Source organism: Pan troglodytes, chromosome 17 (genome assembly GCF_028858775.2).
Source record: "Pan troglodytes isolate AG18354 chromosome 17, NHGRI_mPanTro3-v2.0_pri, whole genome shotgun sequence".
Taxonomy (NCBI): Eukaryota; Metazoa; Chordata; class Mammalia; order Primates; family Hominidae; genus Pan; species Pan troglodytes.
This window is the reverse complement of record NC_072415.2, coordinates 67,711,875-67,734,359: the sequence shown is the minus strand read 5'-3', so window position 1 is coordinate 67,734,359 and position 22,485 is coordinate 67,711,875. Positions and strand designations below refer to the sequence as shown.

Here is a 22,485-nt window from a genome sequence, read left to right as displayed (position 1 = left end):
ATCACTGCATCCCAGCCTGGATGATAGAGCCAGACCTTGTCTCAAAAAAAAAAAAAAAAAAAAAAAGTGACATTTAATCCCCTCTCTATAAAGTGTATTTGTACAGAATCTGTCATGTTTAATGATCTCTTTTTAAATTCTGTTAGTATATTACTTCAAAGTAAAATTTCAGACTTGATCCTGAATTACATGAATTAACTATTCTTTGCATTGGTGGATTTATTTTTTTAAATAAAACAGATCTTTGCAAATGAAACTCTTAGAACCCTATGCCTTTGCTACAAGGAAATTGAAGAAAAAGAATTTACAGAATGGAATAAAAAGTTTATGGCTGCCAGTGTGGCCTCCACCAACCGGGACGAAGCTCTGGATAAAGTATATGAGGAGATTGAAAAAGACTTAATTGTGAGTTTTAGCCTTAATAACTTTTTCTTTGATATTCTAAGCAGAATTGAAATTTTTATTAAGTTTTATTGAATATTTGATCTCATGCTTAAGAGATAATTGTAACTTCAGCATTTGACACTGGCACAATGGAAGAAGGTTATTTCTTTTGTTCACCAAAATAGGAGCAGAACAGAAGTTGCCATTATGAGAAACCAAAAGACAAAATACATTAGGAGAAGTTCTAATTTAATTCCATAATTTGTATATCACTTATTAAAATTTATTATAATTTTTAAACAATAACAAACCTGCATCTAATACTTATTACATTGGGGGAATTACTGAAACAATCATATTCTGCAAAATCTTGAAATAAGAAAAATATATGGTTTCTAAAAGTTTTCCAAATTTAATACATAGTTTTTGTAGGGTTTAGATAAGTGGAAAATATTCAACAAATAGCTAGTATTGCAACTGGTTTATGGTTTATGTCAGTATAAAGCCACAAATACACAAGAAAAGTGTATTTTTAACATCCTTGATTTTGTACTTGCATTTTTGTCTTGGTAAATTAAATAGTTCATCCTTTAGGGAAAAAGTTTTTAGCTGTGTTGGTTTGCAGTAATTGTGAAACATGGCAGCCTTCCCTGTCAACACTGGCCATTGGCCCCAGGAGAGCAGCAACCAGGATGTATAATTAGCCCTTCTTTTTACAGGTTGGCAACCTGTAATTACAGAAAACTTTTGGTTTGTTTGCTAATTCCTTTTTTTTTTTTTTTTTTTTTTTTAAATATACATTCTAGCTCCTGGGAGCTACAGCTATTGAAGACAAGCTACAGGATGGAGTTCCAGAAACCATTTCAAAACTTGCAAAAGCTGACATTAAGATCTGGGTGCTTACTGGAGACAAAAAGGGTAATTCATTGTGCAGGGAAGCATATCTGTTAATTCACAAATATTTATAGCTGCCGTTTCCTTTGCCCAAGATGACCTCCTCAGACTTTTCATCCTGTACAAACACTGTTTCTTTGGACGGAAGATGCTTTTTCTGAGAAACCCTCCTCTGTTTTTCCAGCACATCCTTCTGCATCCTTTCCTGATCCCCCTCAGTAGCAGTTTCTTCCTTATAATTTAGCTCCTGGCCATGTCTTGCTGATTATAACTGGTCTTATCTCTCCAGCCAGACGTGGGTTCCCGTCCTGAAAGGGCCATCCCTCTTGTCCCTCTGTCCTTCCAGTGCTTTGACATTTGGTGGGCACAGAGTAGAACAATACAAAGTACTGAACAATAACTTTGGTTTTCTTGCCAATTTTATTGCTTGGCAATAAAATTGTATACCTAAGGAAAGAATGATTTTAATTTTTTAACTTTAGAACTCAACAAGCACTTGTTGGGTATTGATACTTTACTTTGTAAGCCTTCCACAAGAAATCAAATAATGTCTCTTGCGCTGAAATCATCAACGGGTTACACACTCTGCAAAGTTACGGGAAGCACAGCCCTGACCTTAAATAAATGCCAAATTGGGTGGTAATTTAAAAGGAAAAAAAATCTTCACGTAAGGGTTGGTGGAAATTATTATGCTTCCCTCTGCCCCCGCCCCCCGCCAATAACAGAGTAATTGAACCAGGAACTGAGAGTGTTTAGTAATTTAATGAACATTGGTTTACTAAATAACCAGTTTATATGTTTGATAATATAGCACATTTTATTATTGAAAACATTTCAAATTAGACTTTGACTTTCACTTGTTTTATTATGGAGAAAAGGATTTTTTTTCTGCATGTGATTCCTACAGATTGCTATAGAAAAATAGTGTGTTTGTGTGAATCTGGTTATGTTCATGAACTAAAAAATATCATTACTAGGTAAAATCAATTATTCAGTTCAACAGTAAGAATGAGCCTGGCAAACATGACGAAACCCCATCTCTAGAAAAAACACAAATTATTTGGTGGCTTGGCAGTGAGTTGCGTAGTCCCAGCTACTTGGGGGCTGGGGGTGGTGCTGAGATGGGAAGATCACTTGAATCCTGGAGGTTGAGGCTGCAGTGAGCAGAGATCGTGCCACTGCACTCCAGCCTAGGCAGTGGGAGTGCGATGCTGTCTCAAAAAACAAAATAAAATAAAATAAAAACAGCAGGAATGACATTTGACTTAATTTTATTCTATTGTAGAAACTGCTGAAAATATAGGATTTGCTTGTGAACTTCTGACTGAAGACACCACCATCTGCTATGGGGAGGATATTAAGTGAGTAAAAGCCTGCAGTATGAAATTACGTAATAGCTCATCTTTCCAAATGCAAGACTGTCTGTAGAAGATAGCAGATATGAAGAAATAGGGGTTACGATGTGTCACTTGGGGCAGTTTCCTCATGTTTAAATGAGGCAAGACAACAACAGGCAGTTCCAAGTAATCAAGGTGCAGCCTAAATTTGAGCAGATTTTACTTTTAGGGAAACTTGGGGCCCTTCAGAGGCCATTTTTCTCCATTCCTTCTCAGCTCAGGCCAGGCGCAGTGGCTCATGCCTGTAATCCCAGCCCTTTGGGAGGCCGAGGCGGGTGGATCACCTGAGGTCAGGAGTTCTAGAGCAGCCTGGCCAACATGGTGAAACCCCGTCTCTACTAAAACTACAAAAATTAGCTGGGTGTGGTGCCCGGTGCCTGTTATCTCAGCTACTCGGGAGGCTGAGGCAGGAGAATCACTTGAACCCAGGAGGCAGAGGTTGCAGTGAGCCAAGCTCACGCCACTGTACTCCAGCCTAGGTGACAAGAGTGAAACTCTGTCTCATTAAAAAAAAAAAAAAACTCGGTTCACCTACTAAAAAATCCGTTAAAAAGCCTGTAATATCGCTAGCAAATTAATATGAATTATAGTCCTATTTTGCTTTTTCTAGGAACTTTTACTTTTGAAAGGGAAATAGAAGAAAGGAAAAAAAAAACCCAAAACTTTTGCCGGAAGGAAATGTGTGGGTGGGTTACATCATGTAGGTCCCCTGTAATCTAGTCTAGGTGGGGCAGGCCTGATAATTCAAATGTTAGCATATGCTGAAACGTTTGTTAGCTTTGAATCAGAGTCGCAGCAGACCTGGAAATGTATGATGAAAAAGCCCTGTCTTGTTCTGAAGCTATAAATACGCTGCACACAGTTACTGTGATGTGTTTACTGATGGCCTCACAGTTCCTCAAGATTTTTCCCTACAAAGCTTCTCTCAGGCCAGCATGAGGTCAGATTAAACTGTTAACATACACATTTGCCAGGTGTGATAAAGTGATGAGGGAATTGATGGTCAATATTAGTCTTATTTCTAATGATGGTGATAAAGCATTTTCTAGTTGTTCTAGTATATTAGGTATTCCGTCAAATTAGACAAAATCAGTAGCCTTATGATCTAAATCAGTTCCATTTAGAACTGATTTAGTTTATGTGCCCAAATAGAGGTACATAAGCCATGCCCCTTTGTGCTTTTAGGTTTTAAAAAAGTAGCAACAGGCTGGGCACAGTGGCTCATGCTTGTAATACCAGCACATTGGGAGGCCGAGGCAGGTGGATCACGAGGTCAGGATTTTGAGAACAGCCTGACTGATATGATGAAACCCCGTCTCTACTAAAAATACAAAAATTAGCCAGGCATGGTGGCATGTGCCTGGAATCCCAGCTACTCGGGAGACTGAGGCAGGAGAATTGCTTGAACCTGGGAGGCAGAGGTTGCAGTGAGCCAAGATAGTGCCACTACACTCCTGCCTGGGTGACAGAGCAAGACTCCGTCTCAAAAAAAAAAAAAAGTAGCAACAGACAAATAAATGCTTAATGCTTAATGAGTTTACTTTAGTAGTTTTGGGCTTCAAGTAATCTGATTAATTACTATATGGCTTTGTTTATTTTTTGTAGATGGGGCTGTAAAAAAATTTCTGGTCTCTCTTTTGAAAGTCTTAAAAATTGGTCCCTAAGCTAAAGTAAAAGATAAAATGTATGCAAGTAGCAAATGTGACCATGCCCTTAGCTGAGTTTACCTTTATAGAGAGAGGAATCATCTTCCCAGGTGGCTCTTAAATTGATGATTCCTATAAAATGATTTGAATAGGTATCTTCATTTTTTTTCTCTTATGGCCTTTCAATGATTTGTCTTAGTCACTCACTTTTAACTTGAAAATGAGAATTAAATTGATGTGGAAAACGGATACTAGATACTTAATCCTCTAGTGCAGTGATTCTCCGTGGGGAGTGAGTTTGCCTTCCAGGGACCCTTTGGCACTGTCCAGAGACACTTGCTTGTTTTAACTGCAGAGAAGTGCTCCTGGCTTCTAGTGGGTAGAGCCCAGGGATGCTGCTAAACATCCTCCAATGCAAGGGATGGCCACACAAAATAAAGGATTATTAGGCCCAAGACATCAAGAGTGCAAAGGCTGAGAAGCCTTCTTTGGAAGGAGAAGAACAATGGCTTTTTGTATGTAATAGTAAGAGTCCTGAGCCAGAAGTTACAAGATAACTGAGTCCTCATTCTAGTTTTCCTATCAACTTGCAGCAGGCAAATCACATCACCTTCCTCTGGCTTGATTTCCTTATTTGTAACATGAAGAGATTGGACAAGATATTTAAGGTCCCTTCCACTCCAAAATTTCATGACTCATTTTTCTATCACATGAAAGTGTTACATGTAGCCTTGTCACATATATCATTTTAACACAAACATTTAATTTGTTGATATAAAGCACTGAGAATTTCTCAAACACAGATATAATTTTGTTTATATGAAAATAAGTTTATTCCTAACAAACAATAGCCAGTATTCTAATTCAGATCAAGATTGCCTTTCCTTTTTTTTTTTCTTTTCTTAGAAAGACTCTGTCACCCAGGCTGGAGTGCAGTGGTGCAATCTTGGCTCATTGCAACCTCCACCTCCTGGGTTCAAGTGATCCTCATGCCTCAGCCTCCCAAGTAACTGGGATTACAGGCACCGCCACCACGCCTGGGTAATTTTTGTATTTTTAGTAGAGACAGAGTTTCACTATGTTGGCCAGTCTGGCTTCGAACTCCTGACCTCGACTGATCTGCCCGTCTCCGCCTCCCAAAGTGCTGGGATTACAGGTGTGAGCCACAGTGCCTGGCCTAAGATTGCCTTTCTTCTGTTGCTGTGTATACATTTTCAACTGTATCTTCCTTTGACTGTCTTTGAAAAATGATGAATTACATGGTACCCCCATGGTGGACGAATCGAGACATAGTAAAATTACATGTCGCTCAGTTAAAAAAAAAAAAAAAAGGGCTGGCCAGGCGTGGTGGCTCATGCCTGTAATCCCAGCACTGTGGGGGGCTGAGGCGGGTGGATCATGAAGTCAAGAGATTGAGACCATCCTGGCCAACATGGTGAAACCCTGTCTCTACTAAAAATACAAAAATTAGCTGGGCGTGGTGGTGCCCGTCTGTAGTCCCAGCTACTTGGGAGGCTGAGGTGGAAGAATAGCTTGAACCTAGGAGGTGGATGTTGCAGTGAGCTGAGATAACACCACTGCACTCCAGCCTGGTGACACAGCGAGACTCTGTCTCAAAAAAAAAAAAAAAAAAAAAAGAGCAAAGCACTTTGAGTAGACATTTTTCCAAAGAGGACATGCAAATGGCTGATAAACATGTGAAAGGAGGCTCATCATCACTAATCATTAGGGGAAGATAAATCAAAACCAAAGCAAGATAACACCTCACACCCTTTAGGATGGCTACTATCAAAAACAAAACACAATAGAAAATAACAATCATTGTTGAAGGAACCTTTGTGTGTTGTTGATGAAATATATAAAATGGTGCAGCCACTATGCAAAACAGTATGGTGATGTTTCAAAAAATTTCAAAAAGGATTACCATATGATTCAACAATCCCACTTCTGGGTATATCCACAAAATAATTGAAAGCAGGATCTCAAAGAGATACATGCACACTCATGTTCATAGCAACACTGTTCACAGTAGCCAAGAGATGGACGCAACCCAGGTGCCCATCAGTGAGTGAATGGATAAACAGAATGTGGTGCTTCCACATAATGGAATATATTCAACTTTAAAAAGGAAGGAAATTATGACATATGTTATATAGATGAACCTCGAAGACATTAAGCTAAGTGAAATAAACCAGTCACAGAAAGACAAATACTGTTTGATTTCACATATATGAGGTATCTAGAGTGCTCAAATTCATTCAAACAGAAAGTTAACTGGAAGTTACCAGGGACTGGAGGGCGAGTGAGATGAGGTGTTATTGTTTAATAGGTATAGAGTTTCAGTTTTGCAAGATGAAAAAGTTCTAGAGATTGGTTGGATAACAATGTGACTATAGTTAACACTACTAAGTTGTACACTTAAAAATGGTCAAAGCCCGGGATATGGCAAAACCCTATTGCTACAAAAAATACAAAAATTAGCCAGGCGTGATAGCGTGTGCCTATAGTCCCAGCAACTCAGGAGGCTGAGGCAGGAGAATCACCTGAGGCTGGGAAGTCGAGGCTGCAGTGATCCATGATCATGCCACTGCTCTCCAGCCTGGGTGACAGAGTGAGACCCTCTCTCAAAAAAATTATAATGAAAATAAAATAAAGAAACAAAAATAGGTAAGATGGTAAACTTTGTTTTTTTGTCACAATTTTTTTTTAAGTCAAAGTTATCTCAGAGTCAAGGGCCTATTTAGGGTCTTACACTTTAAACACTGAAATTTGGTTTCCCCTAGTTCTCTTCTTCATGCAAGGATGGAAAACCAGAGGAATAGAGGTGGCGTCTATGCAAAGTTTGCACCTCCTGTGCAGGAATCTTTTTTTCCACCCGGTGGAAACCGTGCCTTAATCATCACTGGTTCTTGGTTGGTACGTATCATTAGTGTATCTGTGCCTTTAACTCAAAAGAAAGAAGTTCATTTGGAGCCACTTTTAGATGCTTTCACATGTTAACTGCCAACCTAAAAGTCTCTTAGCCTATACATGAAAGTGTGGTTTTTCCAAGTTTGAGACTTAATAATATATGATATATGAAAGGATGTATACCAAAGAGGTAAAAGTGGTTATCTTGGTTTATTAATTAATGGGTTTTTTCATTTTCTTCTTTATAGATTGGATTTTCTAAATTTTTGTTGCATGTATATTTTATAAGCTGGATGTGGTGGCATGCGCCTGTAGTCCCAGCTCCTCTGGAGGTTGAAGCAGGAGGGTGGTTTGAGCTCAGGTGTTCGGGGCTGCAGCATGCAATGATCACACTTGTGAATGAATAGCCACTGCACTTCAACCCAGGCTACACAGCAAGACCCCATCTCCATTAAAAAATATATATATAGCTGAGCACGGTGGCTCATGCTTGTACTCCCAGCACTTTGGGAGGCCAAGGCGGGCAGATCATAAGGTCAGGAGATGGAGCCCATCCTGGCCAATATGGTGAAACCCCATCTCTACTAAAATACAAAAAAATAATTAGCCAGGCGTGGTGGCGCACACCTGTAGTCCCGGCTACTCGGGAGGCTGAGGCAGGGAAATTGCTTGAACCTGGGAGGCAGAGGTTACAGTGAGCCGAGATCATGCCACTGCATTCCAGCCTGGCAACAGAGTAAGACTCCATCTCAAAAATATATATATATATATATGTATATATATGTGTGCGTGTGTGTGTGTGTATATACGCACATACATGTATGTGCGTGTGTATGTATATATACACACGCACATATATATACATGTTTTGGTTATAAAATCAAATTTATTTGTCAAATATAATCAGTGACATAATCCAAAAATTATCCTTCACATAATTTAAATCTTGGGAATGGTACTCCTGGGGTAAAACTAAAGTGAATGTAACCTTTTCCCTCTCTGATTTCACAGAATGAAATTCTTCTTGAGAAAAAGACCAAGAGAAATAAGATTCTGAAGCTGAAGTTCCCAAGAACAGAAGAAGAAAGACGGATGCGGACCCAAAGTAAAAGGAGGCTAGAAGCTAAGAAAGAGCAGCGGCAGAAAAACTTTGTGGACCTGGCCTGCGAGTGCAGTGCAGTCATCTGCTGCCGCGTCACCCCCAAGCAGAAGGCCATGGTGGTGGACCTGGTGAAGAGGTACAAGAAAGCCATCACGCTGGCCATCGGAGACGGGGCCAATGACGTGAACATGATCAAAAGTGAGTCATGCACCCACGGCCAGTGGGGCCCAACGTGCTAGAGAGGAGAAATGGCTGGAATGTGTAGGGGGTGGATTTTCTTTTTTTAGATTATACAGCTTAGGTTTTCATAGAGCAGATGTTTCATAAAGTCACTTAACCATGACAACGCCTGTGACCCTACCCCCAGAAAGCCCACAGCCCATCAGGAGGAAAGAGTATCACTGACAGGGCTTCTGAAGGATGCGAAGAGGAAAATAAGGTCTATGGGGGGGAATTTATCCTTATATTTTTATTCTTTTATATAGATATTGTGTATTTTTTTCCTCTTACTGGTTCTCTTCCCATATTTCAGATTTATTAAAAGCCCTGATATTGGCTGGGCACAGTGGCTCACGCCTATAATCCCAGCACTTTGGGAAGCCGAGGCAGGTGGATCACAAGGTCAGGAGTTCGAGACCAGCCTGATCAAGATGCTGAAACCCCGTCTCTACTAAAAATACAAAAATTAGCCAGGTGTGGTGGTGCACACCTGTAATCCCAGCTACTCGGGAGGCTGAGGCAGGAAAATCACTTGAACCCAGGAGGCGGAGGTTACAGTGAGCTGAGATCGTGCCACTGCACTCCAGCCTGGACGACAGAGTGAGACTCCATCTCAAAAAAACAAAACAAAACAAAAAACCCTGATATTTAATAAGTTTTGTAAGACATAAATTATTGAACTCTGGCTGGTGCTTGCTTTGACAATATCATTCTCCTTCATCTAAGCATTTCTTTCTGGGACTTTCTTCCTACCTTTGGTAAATCTGTGGGAACTTCATCATTGGGTCACCTGGTGTGAGTTTAGAGTAACATGTTTAGCACTGAAGAAAAGCTTCCACGTGCTCTCATCATCCTCCTCACCTCTAGAGGTGCCTTTTTCTGGATGCTAGATTTAAGTCCACACAATTAAAATATTGAGTCCTGCCATGCAGAAATACAGTTGTGCTGGTATTAAAGCCTGCAGAAGCACACCCACAGCCCTCATCTCTGTCTGAATTCTGTTCCTTTTTCCTCCCTCTGTCACTATAAGGGAGCATCTTGTATTAAAAATACTCAAACTAATGACCTGGATATTCGTCCTCATCCTATTGCCAAAATCCGGTGTCACCTTGGGCTTATGCTCAGGTTTCAGTTTTCTCATCGGAAAAGAAAATAATCCCTAATGTCATCTCCAGCTCTGTCGTATTATTATCACTGAGCTGAAGTATTACCTGACTGTACACAGGTAATTGCATGTTCCTGTGATGCTGGGTTGCTTAAATGCATTATATATAACTAGACTTTTCAGTCCATTTTGTGACTCATGAGTCTGTCTCTTTCTTTTCTTAGTCTCCTCCTCCTCCTTGATGTATACTAAGAATATTCCAACTTTATCTTCCTCAACAGGAGTCAGCTGTATGACGTATGTCATCTTGCCTTCTTTATCAGTGCGTATGTCTGTGGTCACTAGCAGTTTAATTCATCCACACTGTTTTTTTTTTTTTTTTGCGTGTGCTTGCCCTACCATGCGAATGGTATTGCTTGCTCGGAGTTAGATCTATCTCTTTCCTCCATAGCCAGCCAGCTCTAGTTTATTTTCCATTATGTACCTTTAACGTAACTAGCTGTGCCAAAAGGACAAGTCAAACATGATTTTTATTCAGTTATAAAGTAGCCTTCTAGAAAATGGGAGGGGACGGGTTTGCTTTGGAGATTTATCAACTGATTATGTGACTTAGACTTGAAACATTTTGTTCCTCTGAGTTCACCAATACATAATGAGAGGGATTGCACAAAGTCAATGTAGATAATCTTAGAGGGGCTTGTTTTTCTTAAGTTGTCTTAAAATTTTTATTAAGCACTGTTATATGCCAGGTGCATTTAAAAAAAAAAACAAGGTCTCCCTCTGTGGCCCAGGCTGGAGTGCAGTGGCATGACCTTGGCTTACTGCAACCTCCACCTCCTGGCCTCAAACAATCCTCCCACCTCAGCCTCCCAAGTAGCTGGGACTACAGGCATGAGCCACCATGCCCAGCTAATTTTTGTATTTTTTGTAGAGTTGGGAATTTGCCATGTTGCTCAGGCTGGTCTTGAACTCCTGGGCTCAATCAGTCTGCCTGCCTCAGTCTCCCAAAGTGCTAGGATTACAGGCATGAGCCACCTCACCTGGCCCCAGGTACTTTTATATATAAGTTATAGAGCATCCCTTTGGGATAAAAATATAGGAAACTTTAGGGGTCTCCTTAGAAGTTATACAAGTAGTATTAGTGCCTTTATGTACTTTGTAAAAGCTGTCATTTCTTCCAACCACATCAAGAACAATATACAGAAAGTTTAGCCAAGTATGGGGCACACACCGGTAGTCCCAGCTACGTGGGAGGCTGAGACAGAAGGATTACTTGAGCCTGGGAAGTTGAGACTACAGTGAGCCATGTTTGTGCCACTGCACTCCACCCTGGGTGACAGAGCAAGACCCTTTCTCCAACAACAAAAAAGAACACACACACACACACACACACACAAATTGTTGGTCATAAAGTAGTCGAGTGAAATTCAAGTGTCAAAAAATAATCTGAGCATTTGCTAACATTCACGTTTAGCAGTGTAGTCTGGAAGAAGTGAAGGAATCATGACCCACCATGTTTTTGCCCCTAGCAAGGATCCAAGGACTATCATAGGCTGCCTTCTCCCTCTATCCTACCTGAAGATATCTCATACCAGCTGGGTGGATGTTGTCTCTTCTTGGTCTTAGACCCTGAGAATGTACGTGAAGCAGGAGAGAGATAAAGGCAAGGTGGGGCATGGTGGCTCATGCCTGTAATCCCAGCACTTTGGGAGGCCAAGGCAGGCAGATCACCTGAGGTTGGGAGTTCGAGACCAGCCTGGCCAACATGATGAAACCCCATCTCCGCTAAAAGTACAAAAATTAGCCGGGCATGGGGGTGGCGGGCACCTGTAATCCCAGCCACTCGGGAGCCTGAGGCAGGAGAGTCACTGGAACCCAGGAGGCAGAGGTTGCATTGAGCCAAGATCGCACCACTGCACTCCAGCCTGGGCGACAGAGCAAGACTCCATCTCAAAAAAAAAGGCAAGAGGGATTATTGCTGTAGCGAGGAAATATTCTTTTTGTTAAGGAATGATAAAAGAATGTCTACTAGTGAGGCACCTAACACCGCATTTGAGATTTCAGGAAACTCTAAATGCCTGTACTTAAATTTTACAAAAAAGACCAATGTTACCTTATAGTGTATCTGTTCAGTGCTTTTGGTTGCCCTGGGAACTATGACAGTGTTCATTTCACATTTGTCCTTGGTCTGCTCAGTGGGAAGGTTGAGGACTGGATACCAGGGCCTGGGGCAGGGCTTCCTCTTCCTCAGTCACATAAGCCAAGAGAATCTCAGCATTTTCCTCAGTGGCTTGTTCAGGAAAGAAAAGGCCATGGTTTGGCAGGAAAGAGCAAGTTTGGCAACCATGCTGGTCACAGGAAATATTTGTGTGTTTTCAAAGAGATCATAAATATTATATGAGATGCAATTTGTTCTGTTTTTTTAGAACTGCAAAGTGTTACTGAAAACATAGGTTTGGATACATCACTACAGTTATGTTTTGAATTTGCCAGACCTTGTGTTCTGTAACTAGGGCAGGATTTTTGAAGCTTCTTTTTAGGTGGAACGCCGCAGCATTGCAGCCACTTTTCAGGGTCTGAGCAATGATAGGTTGTGTTCTCCAACATATCTTTTCTAAATGATCTTGTCTATCTTCATATTCGTTACTTTTAAGACCCAGACAAAACTAATCATTCTCTAATTTGAAAGTGTTATTTATGACTATTGGAAGCATAAATAAAATTGTGACTTTAATTTTATACATTCTGGAAACCTTCCCCCGTAAAGAAAAAAAAAATGTCTTAAGGTCCCAGAGGGCCACAAATAAGACTTTGAAAGTTTAATAGTTTCCTGGTTAAAACTCTTTTGATTACAAGTATTGGAGAACAACCAAAGCTAGCTTAAGAAAAAATTAAATTTGGGGGGTGGGAGACGAGGGGAGGGGACCTAGAGGATGGGTCAATAGGTGCAGCAAACCACCATGGCACACGTATACCCATGTAACAAACCTGCACATTCTGCACAGGTATCCTGGAACTTCAAAGAAAAAAAAGAAAAAAGTAAATTTATTTAAACACCTCCTGTTGTCCAAGAAGAAGCCAGGCCTCAGGAAGATACTGGAACAAGGACATAGATTTGCACCAGGAACCCTGTGTCTGTCTGTCTCTCTCCCCTTCTCTCTCCCTTTCCTCCTTCTTCCCCTCCTTCTCTCTCCCCTCCCTCCCTTCTCTCCCCACTCTTCTCTCCCCCCATTCTCTCCCTCCATTCTCTCCCTTCTCCCCACCCCTCTCTCCCCCCTACTTTATTTCTCTGCCCCTTAGAAATCTTCAGGAAGAAATATATCTATTTCGGCCAGGCACAGTTGTTCATGTGTGTAATTCCAGCACTTTGGGAGGCCAAGGCAGGTGGATCACCTGAGTTCAGGAGTTCAAGACCTGCCTGGACAACATGGTGAAACCCCATCTCCACAAAAATTAGCTGGGTGTGGTGGCGCACATCTGTAATCCCAGCTACTCGAGAGGCTGAGGCAAGAGTATCGCTTGAACACAGGAGGCAGAGGTTGCAGTGAGCCAAGACTGCGCCATTGCACTGCAGCCTGGGTGACAGAGTGAGACTTCATCTCAAAAAAAAAAAAAGAGAGAAAGAAATATAACTATTTCTTACCTCAAGAATTTAGACCTTAAAATTCTAGACACAAAATAACTGACTTCTAATTCCAGAATCTCAAGAGAGAGACTGGCTCAGCTTGGGTTTTTTGTCAGTCACGGTTTAGCACAGGAAACAGACCCCAGTTGGTATTTAAGCAAGAAAAGATTAATACAGGGGACCAGGTACTTTCAAAAGCTCTGGATGGTCTACAGAAGCAGGGTCTAGGCTGGGTCACTTACCAGAAGAGCTTCTACTCTTCTGGTAAGTGGTAAGAGGTTCCTCTAAAGAGCTTCTAATTAAGAAGCCTTTATAGTTGCCTGTCAACATCCAGGTAGCTGGAAAGTAGATATGAGCTCTGCTGCAGAAATCCCAAAAGAGGAAGGGATGCTGGGCTCTGATTCACTTCTGCTTCCAAGTCATAAGTGGATCTAAACAGTGGAACCTAATTCACAAAGAGCCTAGCTGCAAGGGAGTCTGGGAAATGTAGGGTTTTTATTTCCTTTCCCACCTCTCTAATTAGAATAAGGATGGAATGAAGTTGTGGGAGCTGATTTGTAGTATCTACCACAAATTACATATCTGCCCATGACTGACACAGCTGTTGCCAAAGAGGCAAGGACACAGTGTACACATGGGTGCCTGGGGCTCACCCTGTGGATGGAAGGGATGGCTGTGATCTTGGCAGATAATCCAAATGGAATTTGCCACCCACATGAGATCCTTTCCCAGATATTTATGGAGGCCCTACTGTGTGCTCTGTTTAGCAACTTGTAACTCAGACTTTGAGTTGAGTTCAAGAGCTGGGGGTGAGGGATGGTGAGCAAGAGCTTCTGTATTATTGTTCCACCAGTGTCTGTCTTTGTTTTTTGTTTGCTATGGAACCATTTTTATCAACTGATGTTTTGCCTCACAATCGGTTTATGATCCACAGTGTTTTCTCCCTCTGCCCCATAGCTGCCCACATTGGCGTTGGAATAAGTGGACAAGAAGGAATGCAAGCTGTCATGTCGAGTGACTATTCCTTCGCTCAGTTCCGATATCTGCAGAGGCTACTGCTGGTGCATGGCCGATGGTCTTACATAAGGATGTGCAAGTTCCTACGATACTTCTTTTACAAAAACTTTGCCTTTACTTTGGTTCATTTCTGGTACTCCTTCTTCAATGGCTACTCTGCGCAGGTAATGTAATGTTGTTATTATTGTTATTTACTAAGTAGAGCTCTTAAATGAATAAAAATCTAGTTCTGAAAAGACAATTTATTTCTTCTATATTTGTAGTTTTGGGGCTGTGTCTCCTTACAGTTGGGGCATAATTAAGAATGATCATGACTTCTCTAAATGTTTCTGGTGCTATAAAAACATTTTACCTTAGAAAGGAGGGGATTTGGCCAGGCATGGTGGCTCACGCCTGTAATCCCAGCACTTTGGGAGGCCGAGGCAGGTGGATCGCCTGAAGTCGGGAGTTTGAGATCAGTCTGGCCAACATGGTGAAACCTGGTCTCTACTAAAAATACAAAAATTTTCCGGGTGTGGTGGCAGGCACCTGTAATCCCAGCTACTCAGGCTGAGGCAGGAGAATCGCTTGAACCCGGGAGGCAGAGGTTGTGGTGAGCTGAGACTGCGCTATTGCACTCCAACCTGGGCAAGACTTTGTCTCAAAAAAAAAAAAAAAAAGGAGGGGATTTGCTTGTATGTTTATCTTTGGTTATTTTTTCATGTTACCTTGACATTAAGAGTAGTGATAACAGGGCTGGGTGCAGTGGCTCACGCCTATAATCCCAGCACTTTGGGAGGCCGAGGTGGGCGGGTCACCTGAGGTCAAGAGTTGGAGACCAACCTGGCCAACATGGTGAAACCCCGTCTCAACAAAATACACAAAAATTAGCCAGACATGGTGGCGTGTGCCTGTAATCCCAGCTACTTGAGAGGCTGAGGCAGAAGAATCACTTGAACCTGGGAGGCAGAAGGTACAGTGAGCCAAGATCATGCCACTGTACTCCAGCCTGGGCGACAGAGTAAGACTCTATCTCAGAAGAAAAAAAAAAAAGAATATTGATAACAGGCCAGGCGCGTAGAGTTTTGCCTATAATCCCAACACTTTGGGAGGCTGAGATGGGGAGATTTCTTAAGGCCAGGAGTTCGAGGCCAGCCTAGGCAACATAGCAAGACCCCATCTCTATTAAAACAAACAAACAAACAAAATGTTAAATAAAGGAAGCAGATGAGTATGTGCTAACTAGGATGGCATGTGTCTTTGTTGGTGACATGGAGCCTCTGTCATCCCCTCACAGACTGCATACGAGGACTGGTTCATCACCCTCTACAATGTGCTGTACACCAGCCTGCCCGTGCTCCTCATGGGGCTGCTCGACCAGGTAGGAGCCTCGCACGAGCAGGGACACTTCTGGACAGATGAGAATGCGTTAGAGAAGTCCCAAGCAAACGTTTCAATGCATTCTTCTGGTGTTTACTTCTTTCTGATCAAACCCTATTATAATTCTGTTGTCAGGCATCAAGGGTCACGGCTGTGCTTCTTGTTTTGTAATAAGGAAAGAGGATTTCTCTGTAGTCCCAGCTACTCGGGAGGCTGATGCAGGAGTATGACTTGAGCCCAGGTGTTCAAGTCTAGCCTGGGCAACAAAGTGAGACCCCATCTCTAAGACAAAAAAAAAAAAAAGAGAAAAGAGGATTTCTGTGACTGGGTTGAATTCATTGGCACACATATTTGTTATGTTCCTTTTAGACAGTAAGAGCTTACTATGAAGATACCTGAAGGCAGGGCATGGTGGATCATGCCTGTAATCCCAGCACTTTAGGAGGCTGAGGCAGGCAAATTGCTTCAGGTCAGGAGTTTGAGACCAGCCCTGGCAACATAGGGAGACCCCATCTCTACAGAAAAATTTAAAAATTGTAGGCATGGTAGTGCACACCTGTGAAGTCCCAGCTACTTGGGAGGATGAGGTGGGAGGATCGCTTGAGCCTGGAAGGTTGAAGCTGCAGTGAGTCGTGTTTGTGCCACAGCGCTCCGGGCTGGGCAACAAAGTGAGACCCTGTCTCCAAAAAAAAAAAAAAAAAGAAAGAAAAGAAAAGGAAAAAAAGGCACCCGAGAGTCCAATATGTCTCCACAATAATAATTTACTCATTTTAAAGTCAGTTTAAATCCTTTCCAAAATTTATGTAACTAGTGTATATTTTTATCTAATGCCAATTCTTAAAAAGAAAGCACTATAAAGACTAAAAAGTAATAATTTATAATTAACTCATCAACTTGTATGAGAAAATTTTTTCCCAAAGGATTTGCAACAATATATATTCACTCAGGAGGTAAAAATAGTAGCCTCCCTACATATTTTTGGACATTACTAATTTGTTTTCTTTCCATAAGTAGCAAAGTAATAAACTTATACCTAGCCCTTCTCTGAATTAAATATTAAGTAATGGTGGTCTAAGCAATGAGGTTGAGCTCTGCACACCACAAATATTGCAGGATTGATCGATTATCTTGTTCAGTTTTTGCCTTCCTAAAATTTAACGGCAGGCTGCAACTTTTTGTGAGATATTAATTATAACATATCTCTGACTGCTTTGACCTGATGAATAAAATACCATCATTTTGTTTTCTCCTTAAGGATGTGAGTGACAAACTGAGCCTCCGATTCCCTGGGTTATACATAGTGGGACAAAGAGACTTACTATTCAACTATAAGAGATTCTTTGTAAGCTTGTTGCATGGGGTCCTAACATCGATGATCCTCTTCTTCATACCTCTTGGAGCTTATCTGCAAACCGTAGGGCAGGATGGAGAGGCACCTTCCGACTACCAGTCTTTTGCCGTCACCATTGCCTCTGCTCTTGTAATAACAGTCAATTTCCAGGTACGTGGCTTTCATTGGCCGTATTCAGTGTCTATTGGTACCTACTTATATTTCTGTATATAGGGTAGCGTGCACATCCACCTGACTCCCACTGCACCTGTGCCACTTACAAAATATAAATGCTATTTTCATCTCTTATACCAAGCACATTTTCTATTTCTTGCCTGAGTCAAGGATGGTTTAGTTTCTGGTCCAGTATTCAAGCCACATCATGCCTAACTTGCTGAATTCTGTTTTCAGGATTGTTAGATCCTTTATTTCTTGCTAACTCCCCAAAATGAGTGCTCTGTTTTTCTCTGGTTTCCCAACAGATTGGCTTGGATACTTCTTATTGGACTTTCGTGAATGCTTTTTCAATTTTTGGAAGCATTGCACTTTATTTTGGCATCATGTTTGACTTTCATAGTGCTGGAATACATGTTCTCTTTCCATCTGCATTTCAATTTACAGGTTGGTATTTCCAAATTCCAAAAATAAATGTACAGACAAATGTCATTAGTTTAGATTTTGACATAACTTCTGTTAAGTAATAAAATATACAAAGTGGAATGGCTGGGCACAGTGGCTCACACCTGTAATCCCAGCATTTTGGGAGGCCGAGGCAAGTGGATTGCTTGAGCCCAGCAGTTCAAGACCAGCCTGGACAACATGGTTAAACCCCATCTCTACAAAAAATACAAAAAAATTAGCCAGGCATGGTGGCACATGCCTGTAGTTCTAGCTACTGGAGAGGCTGAAGTGGGAGGATTGCTTGACCTGGGACGTTGAGGCTACAGTGAGTCGTGATGGCACTGCTGTACTCTAGCCCAGGTGACAGAGCGGGACCCTGTCTCAAAAAAAAAAAAACAAAAAAAAAAACAAAGCACAACAAAACAAATATATGCAAATTATTATTGCTAGTGAAAATTAATGTCTTGTCTGGAAATTAAATGGTGATGGTGGGTTGAAAGGGCATAACATGATAGGAGGAAGACAAATGAAAATAGCTTTACAATAGCACTGTACGTGTGTTGAATTAGATAACTTAAGACTCAAAAGGCTAGATAAAAGCCTATTCTTTCTTTCCCAGAAAACCTAATACTGGGGCTAGATGTGGTAGCTCACGCCTGTAATCCCAGCACTTTGGAAGGCCAATGCAGGAGGATCTCTTGAGCCTAGGAGTTCAAGACAAGCCTAGGCAACATAGGGAGACCTCGTCTCTACAAAAAAAGAAAAAATTGAAAAAAAAATAACTGGGCATGGTGGTACACGCTGGTGATCCTAGCTCCTCAGGAGGCTGAGGTGGGAAGGATTGCTTGAACCTGGGAGATTGAGGCTGCAGTGAGCCATGATTATGCCACCCCAGCATGGGTGACAGAGTGAGACCCTTTCTTAAAAGAAAAACCCCCAAAACCTAGTATTGGTAGGTTTTTGGAAAAGTGAGTATACAAGTATTGCTAGTAACACTGCAATATATTTTAATTTTTCCAAACATCTGAAAATGCATAAGGGATTATAAAACTTTTTACACATTTTGGCCAGGTATTTCTACTTGGGGAAAGTATCCTAAGATAATAAAACACACCAAGTTTTGGCAAAGCTAATTTGTACAGATGGCACCACCATAACATTTCTAATTGTAAAAAGAGGAAAAAATGGAAATAACCCAAGACCTAAGAATATTATTAAATTAGCTAATCATACCATGAAATACCAATATGATGAAATTCTACAATTCAAAAGTGGTCAACATTATTAGAAATATGTGTGCAGGCCAGGCACAGTGGCTCACCCCTATAGTCCCAGCAGTTTGGGAGGCCGAGACAGGAGGATCACTTGAGCCTAGGTGTTCAAGACCAGCCTGGGCAACATAGCGAGACCCTGCCTCTTAAAAAAGTAATAATAAAGTAACAAAAAAGAGACAAATAAGAAATATGTGTGCAGAACAATAAGTAAATTGATAGAAAACAAAATAGTTATGTGACCAGTTATTACAACTGCATAAAATATATGACAAATTGACAAATGCTAGAATGAATCTGAACTGATATAAATATCATAAATATTATAAATATAAAATGTTAATAAAAAATAATTATGAACTAGAATTCATGAGCTTCTTATTTTGAATAGAGAGCTTGGACTCACAGTGAGAAACAATCCCCATAAACTAGTATCCCTGGCCGGGCGTGGTGGCTTACCCCTGTAGTCCCAGCACTTTGGGAGGCCAAGGCAGGCAGATTACGAGGTCAGGAGATCGAGAACATCCTGGCTAACACAGTGAAACCCCGTATCCACTAAAAAATAGAAAAAATTAGCCAGGCGTGGTGGCGGGCACCTGTAGTCCCAGCTACTCAGGAGGCTGAGGCAGGACAATGGCGTGAACCCAGGAGGCGGAGCTTGCAGTGAGCCAAGATCACGTCACTGCACTCCAGCCTGGGCGACAGAGCAAGACTCCATCTCCAAAAAAAAAACAAAAACAAAAAACTAGTTTCCCTGTAAAAGATTCAGATTTTTATGACCAGTCGTTGAGTTGTAAAAGTCCGTTGCTGTGGTAACCCTTTCCTTCTTGAGATTCAGCTCATTTTTTTTGTGATTGTGTTTTTCTTTACTAACTCTGTGTTTTAAAATATTAGTAACCCAGTTACTTAGCATATTTCCATAGGGAGTTTTTTAATCCCATACATACTTAGCAGGGTAAAAACCACATTAAAAAAAAAATCAAGACCATTGTTTTTACAAACTGAGAGTATAAGTACAGAAAACATGATGAGAAATGTGGCTCTGGAAGATGGTCATTCGATTTTGAAAACTGGGTCGTGTCTGTGATTATGTGATTGTATTATTGAACTGAATTATTACTTCTTCAGACATAAAAATTCAGAAAACAAATTGCAGTGGAAAAGCACGGCTCCAGTCAGGCAGAAGGAGGCTTTAATTCAGGCATTCCCATGGTTGGTTTTGTTAGCTTGGGCAAATTTTTTAACTTCTCTACAACACAATTTACTTATGTGACACAGGGATAATACCCATCTCTCAGAACTGATCAAATGACATGATCTGTATAAAACACCAGGTACTGGCAGTGCTAGCTTTTTTTTTTTTTTTTTTTTTTTGAGACAGAGTCTCGCTCTGTCACCCAGGCTGGAGTGCAGTGGCGTAATCTTGGCTCACTACAACCTCCACCTCCCGGGTTCAGGCAATTCTGTCACCTCAGCCTCCAGAGTAGCTGGGACTACAGGCACCTGCCATTTTTGTATTTTTGTAAAGACAGGGTTTCACCATATTGGCCAGGCTGGTCTTGAACTCCTGACCTCAGGTGATCCGCCCACCTCGGCCTCCCAAAGTGCTGGGATTACAGGTGTGAGCCACCGCACCCGGCCTGGCAGTGCTATAGCTTTTATTATTTGGAGTTTCAAACCAGAACTAAAATTGAAAAGTGCTTTTTTTTTTTTTGAGATGGATTCTCACTCTGTTTCCCAGGCTGGAATACAATGGCACGATCTTGGCTCACTGCAACCTCCACCTCCCAGGTTCAAGTGATTCTCATGCCTCAGCCTCCCAAGTAGCTGGGATTACAGGCATGCACCACCACACCCAGCTAATTTTGTATTTTTAGTAGAGACAGAGTTTCACCATGTTAGCCAAGCTGGTCTCGAACTCCCCACCTCAGGTGATCCGCCCACCTTGGCCTCCAAAAGTGCTGGGATTACAGGTGTGAGCCACCACACCCGGCTGAAGAGTGCTTTTTTAAATTCTTAAATTTAGAAGGCCAGGTGCCGTGGCTCATGCCTGTAATCCCAGCACTTTGGGAGGCCAATGTGGGCGGATCACTTGAGCTCAGGAGTTTGAGACCAGCCTGGGCAACATGGTGAAACCCCATCTCTACAAAAAATACAAAAATCAGCCAAGCGTGGTGGCACACACCTGTAGTCCCAGCTATTCAGGAGGCTAAGGTAGGAGGACACTTGAGCCCAGGAGGTTGAGGCTGTAGTGAGCCATGATCATGCCACTGCACTCCAACCTGGGTAACAGAGTGAGACCCTATCTCAAAAAAAAGTCAGAAGTCTTGATCACCTAACTTCGCATTTTTAATCAATGCAATGTCAACAAATGTGCTTTTTTTCCTTATTTGCTCACTTATGTAAATTTGCCTTGTTTCAAATAATTTACCTTCCCAATTTTGCTTTGCTTAGTCTGATTTTAAAATGTCTGTTCTTTGAGCCATAATGGATATTTTGGGGAGGCCAATCCAGTTGTAAAACTTTACCATAAATGATCTATTTATAGATTATGAAATATTAACTATGTTCTTTATTTTATTTTATTTTTTATTTTTGAGACAGAGTTTTGCTTTATCACCCAGGCTGGAGTGCGGTGGCACAATTTCGGCTCACTGCAATTTCCGCCTTCTGGGTTCAAGCAATTCTGCTGTCTCCTGAGTAGCTGGGACTACAGGTGCACACCACCATGCCCGGCTGATTTTTTGTATTTTAGTAGAGACGGAGTTTCACCATGTTGCCCAGGCTGGTCTCGAACTCCTGAGCTCTGGCAATCCACCCACCTTGGCCTCTCAGAGTGTTAGGATTACAGGCATGAGCCACCACACCTGGCGAAATATTAACTATGTTCTTAGGAAAAAAGAACCACAGTGATGCATTTGCCATGTTCTTTACAGGCACAGCTTCAAACGCTCTGAGACAGCCATACATTTGGTTAACTATCATCCTGACTGTTGCTGTGGGCTTACTACCCGTCGTTGCCATCCGATTCCTGTCAATGACCATCTGGCCATCAGAAAGTGATAAGGTATAAAGAATATAGTCCTCTCCCAACTCTGTCCCTCACAGAATCCAAAGCGTTTCCCAACAGCACGTTTCCTGCAAAATTCTAAGCTCATGGGAAGTTTGGTAAGAATGATTTTTCATGATTGCTTCTCTTTCTTTAACTCTATCTCACAAATAAGTCTTTTGGAATTGGGAGTTTAGTGTGCTTGCTTTTTAATACAAAAATTACCAAACATAAACAAAAAAGGGAGAATACAATGAGCCCCATATGTCTATCTCCTCAGTTTAACAATTACAGTGTTAACATTTTGTCATACAAATCAGATTGGGGTTTTTTTTCTTTATTTAAAGAAACATGTCACCTTCTGTAGCAGGATCCTTTGAGCTACAAGGAACAGAAAGCTGTGACTCAAAACGTCTCTACAGTAGTGCGTCATCATTAATCATTAGTAGGCTTCAGGCCCAGTTGATTGAGCAATTTAATGTTGTCAAAAAAGGATTGGGCTGGTTCTTGCCATCTCTTCTCTCAGAAACCTTCATTATTAGCTTCATATGGATGC

At 41.4% G+C, this 22,485-nt stretch overlaps 1 protein-coding gene and 1 long non-coding RNA gene across 10 annotated transcripts in view; one reads left to right on the top strand and one right to left on the bottom strand.

Annotated features, from left to right (window-relative positions):
- The window catches only part of LOC134808618 (uncharacterized), a 99,443-nt gene that overhangs the window by 59,618 nt on the left and 17,340 nt on the right, over positions 1-22,485 (bottom strand). The gene's annotated exons all lie outside the window — the stretch shown is intronic.
- ATP8B1 (ATPase phospholipid transporting 8B1) overlaps positions 1-22,485 on the top strand; it is a 154,776-nt gene that overhangs the window by 128,890 nt on the left and 3,401 nt on the right. For 8 of the 9 annotated variants that reach the window (XM_016933787.4, XM_063795744.1, XM_016933786.4 and 5 more), the window contains 10 exons: positions 241-405; positions 1,191-1,302; positions 2,564-2,639; positions 7,105-7,237; positions 8,243-8,531; positions 14,240-14,463; positions 15,576-15,659; positions 16,914-17,159; positions 17,471-17,609; positions 21,817-21,947. In XM_016933787.4, the coding sequence (XP_016789276.1) occupies positions 241-405; positions 1,191-1,302; positions 2,564-2,639; positions 7,105-7,237; positions 8,243-8,531; positions 14,240-14,463; positions 15,576-15,659; positions 16,914-17,159; positions 17,471-17,609; positions 21,817-21,947 (1,599 nt within the window). The remainder of the gene's footprint in view (positions 1-240; positions 406-1,190; positions 1,303-2,563; positions 2,640-7,104; positions 7,238-8,242; positions 8,532-14,239; positions 14,464-15,575; positions 15,660-16,913; positions 17,160-17,470; positions 17,610-21,816; positions 21,948-22,485) is intronic. The other variant, XM_016933791.4, reaches the window with a different exon arrangement.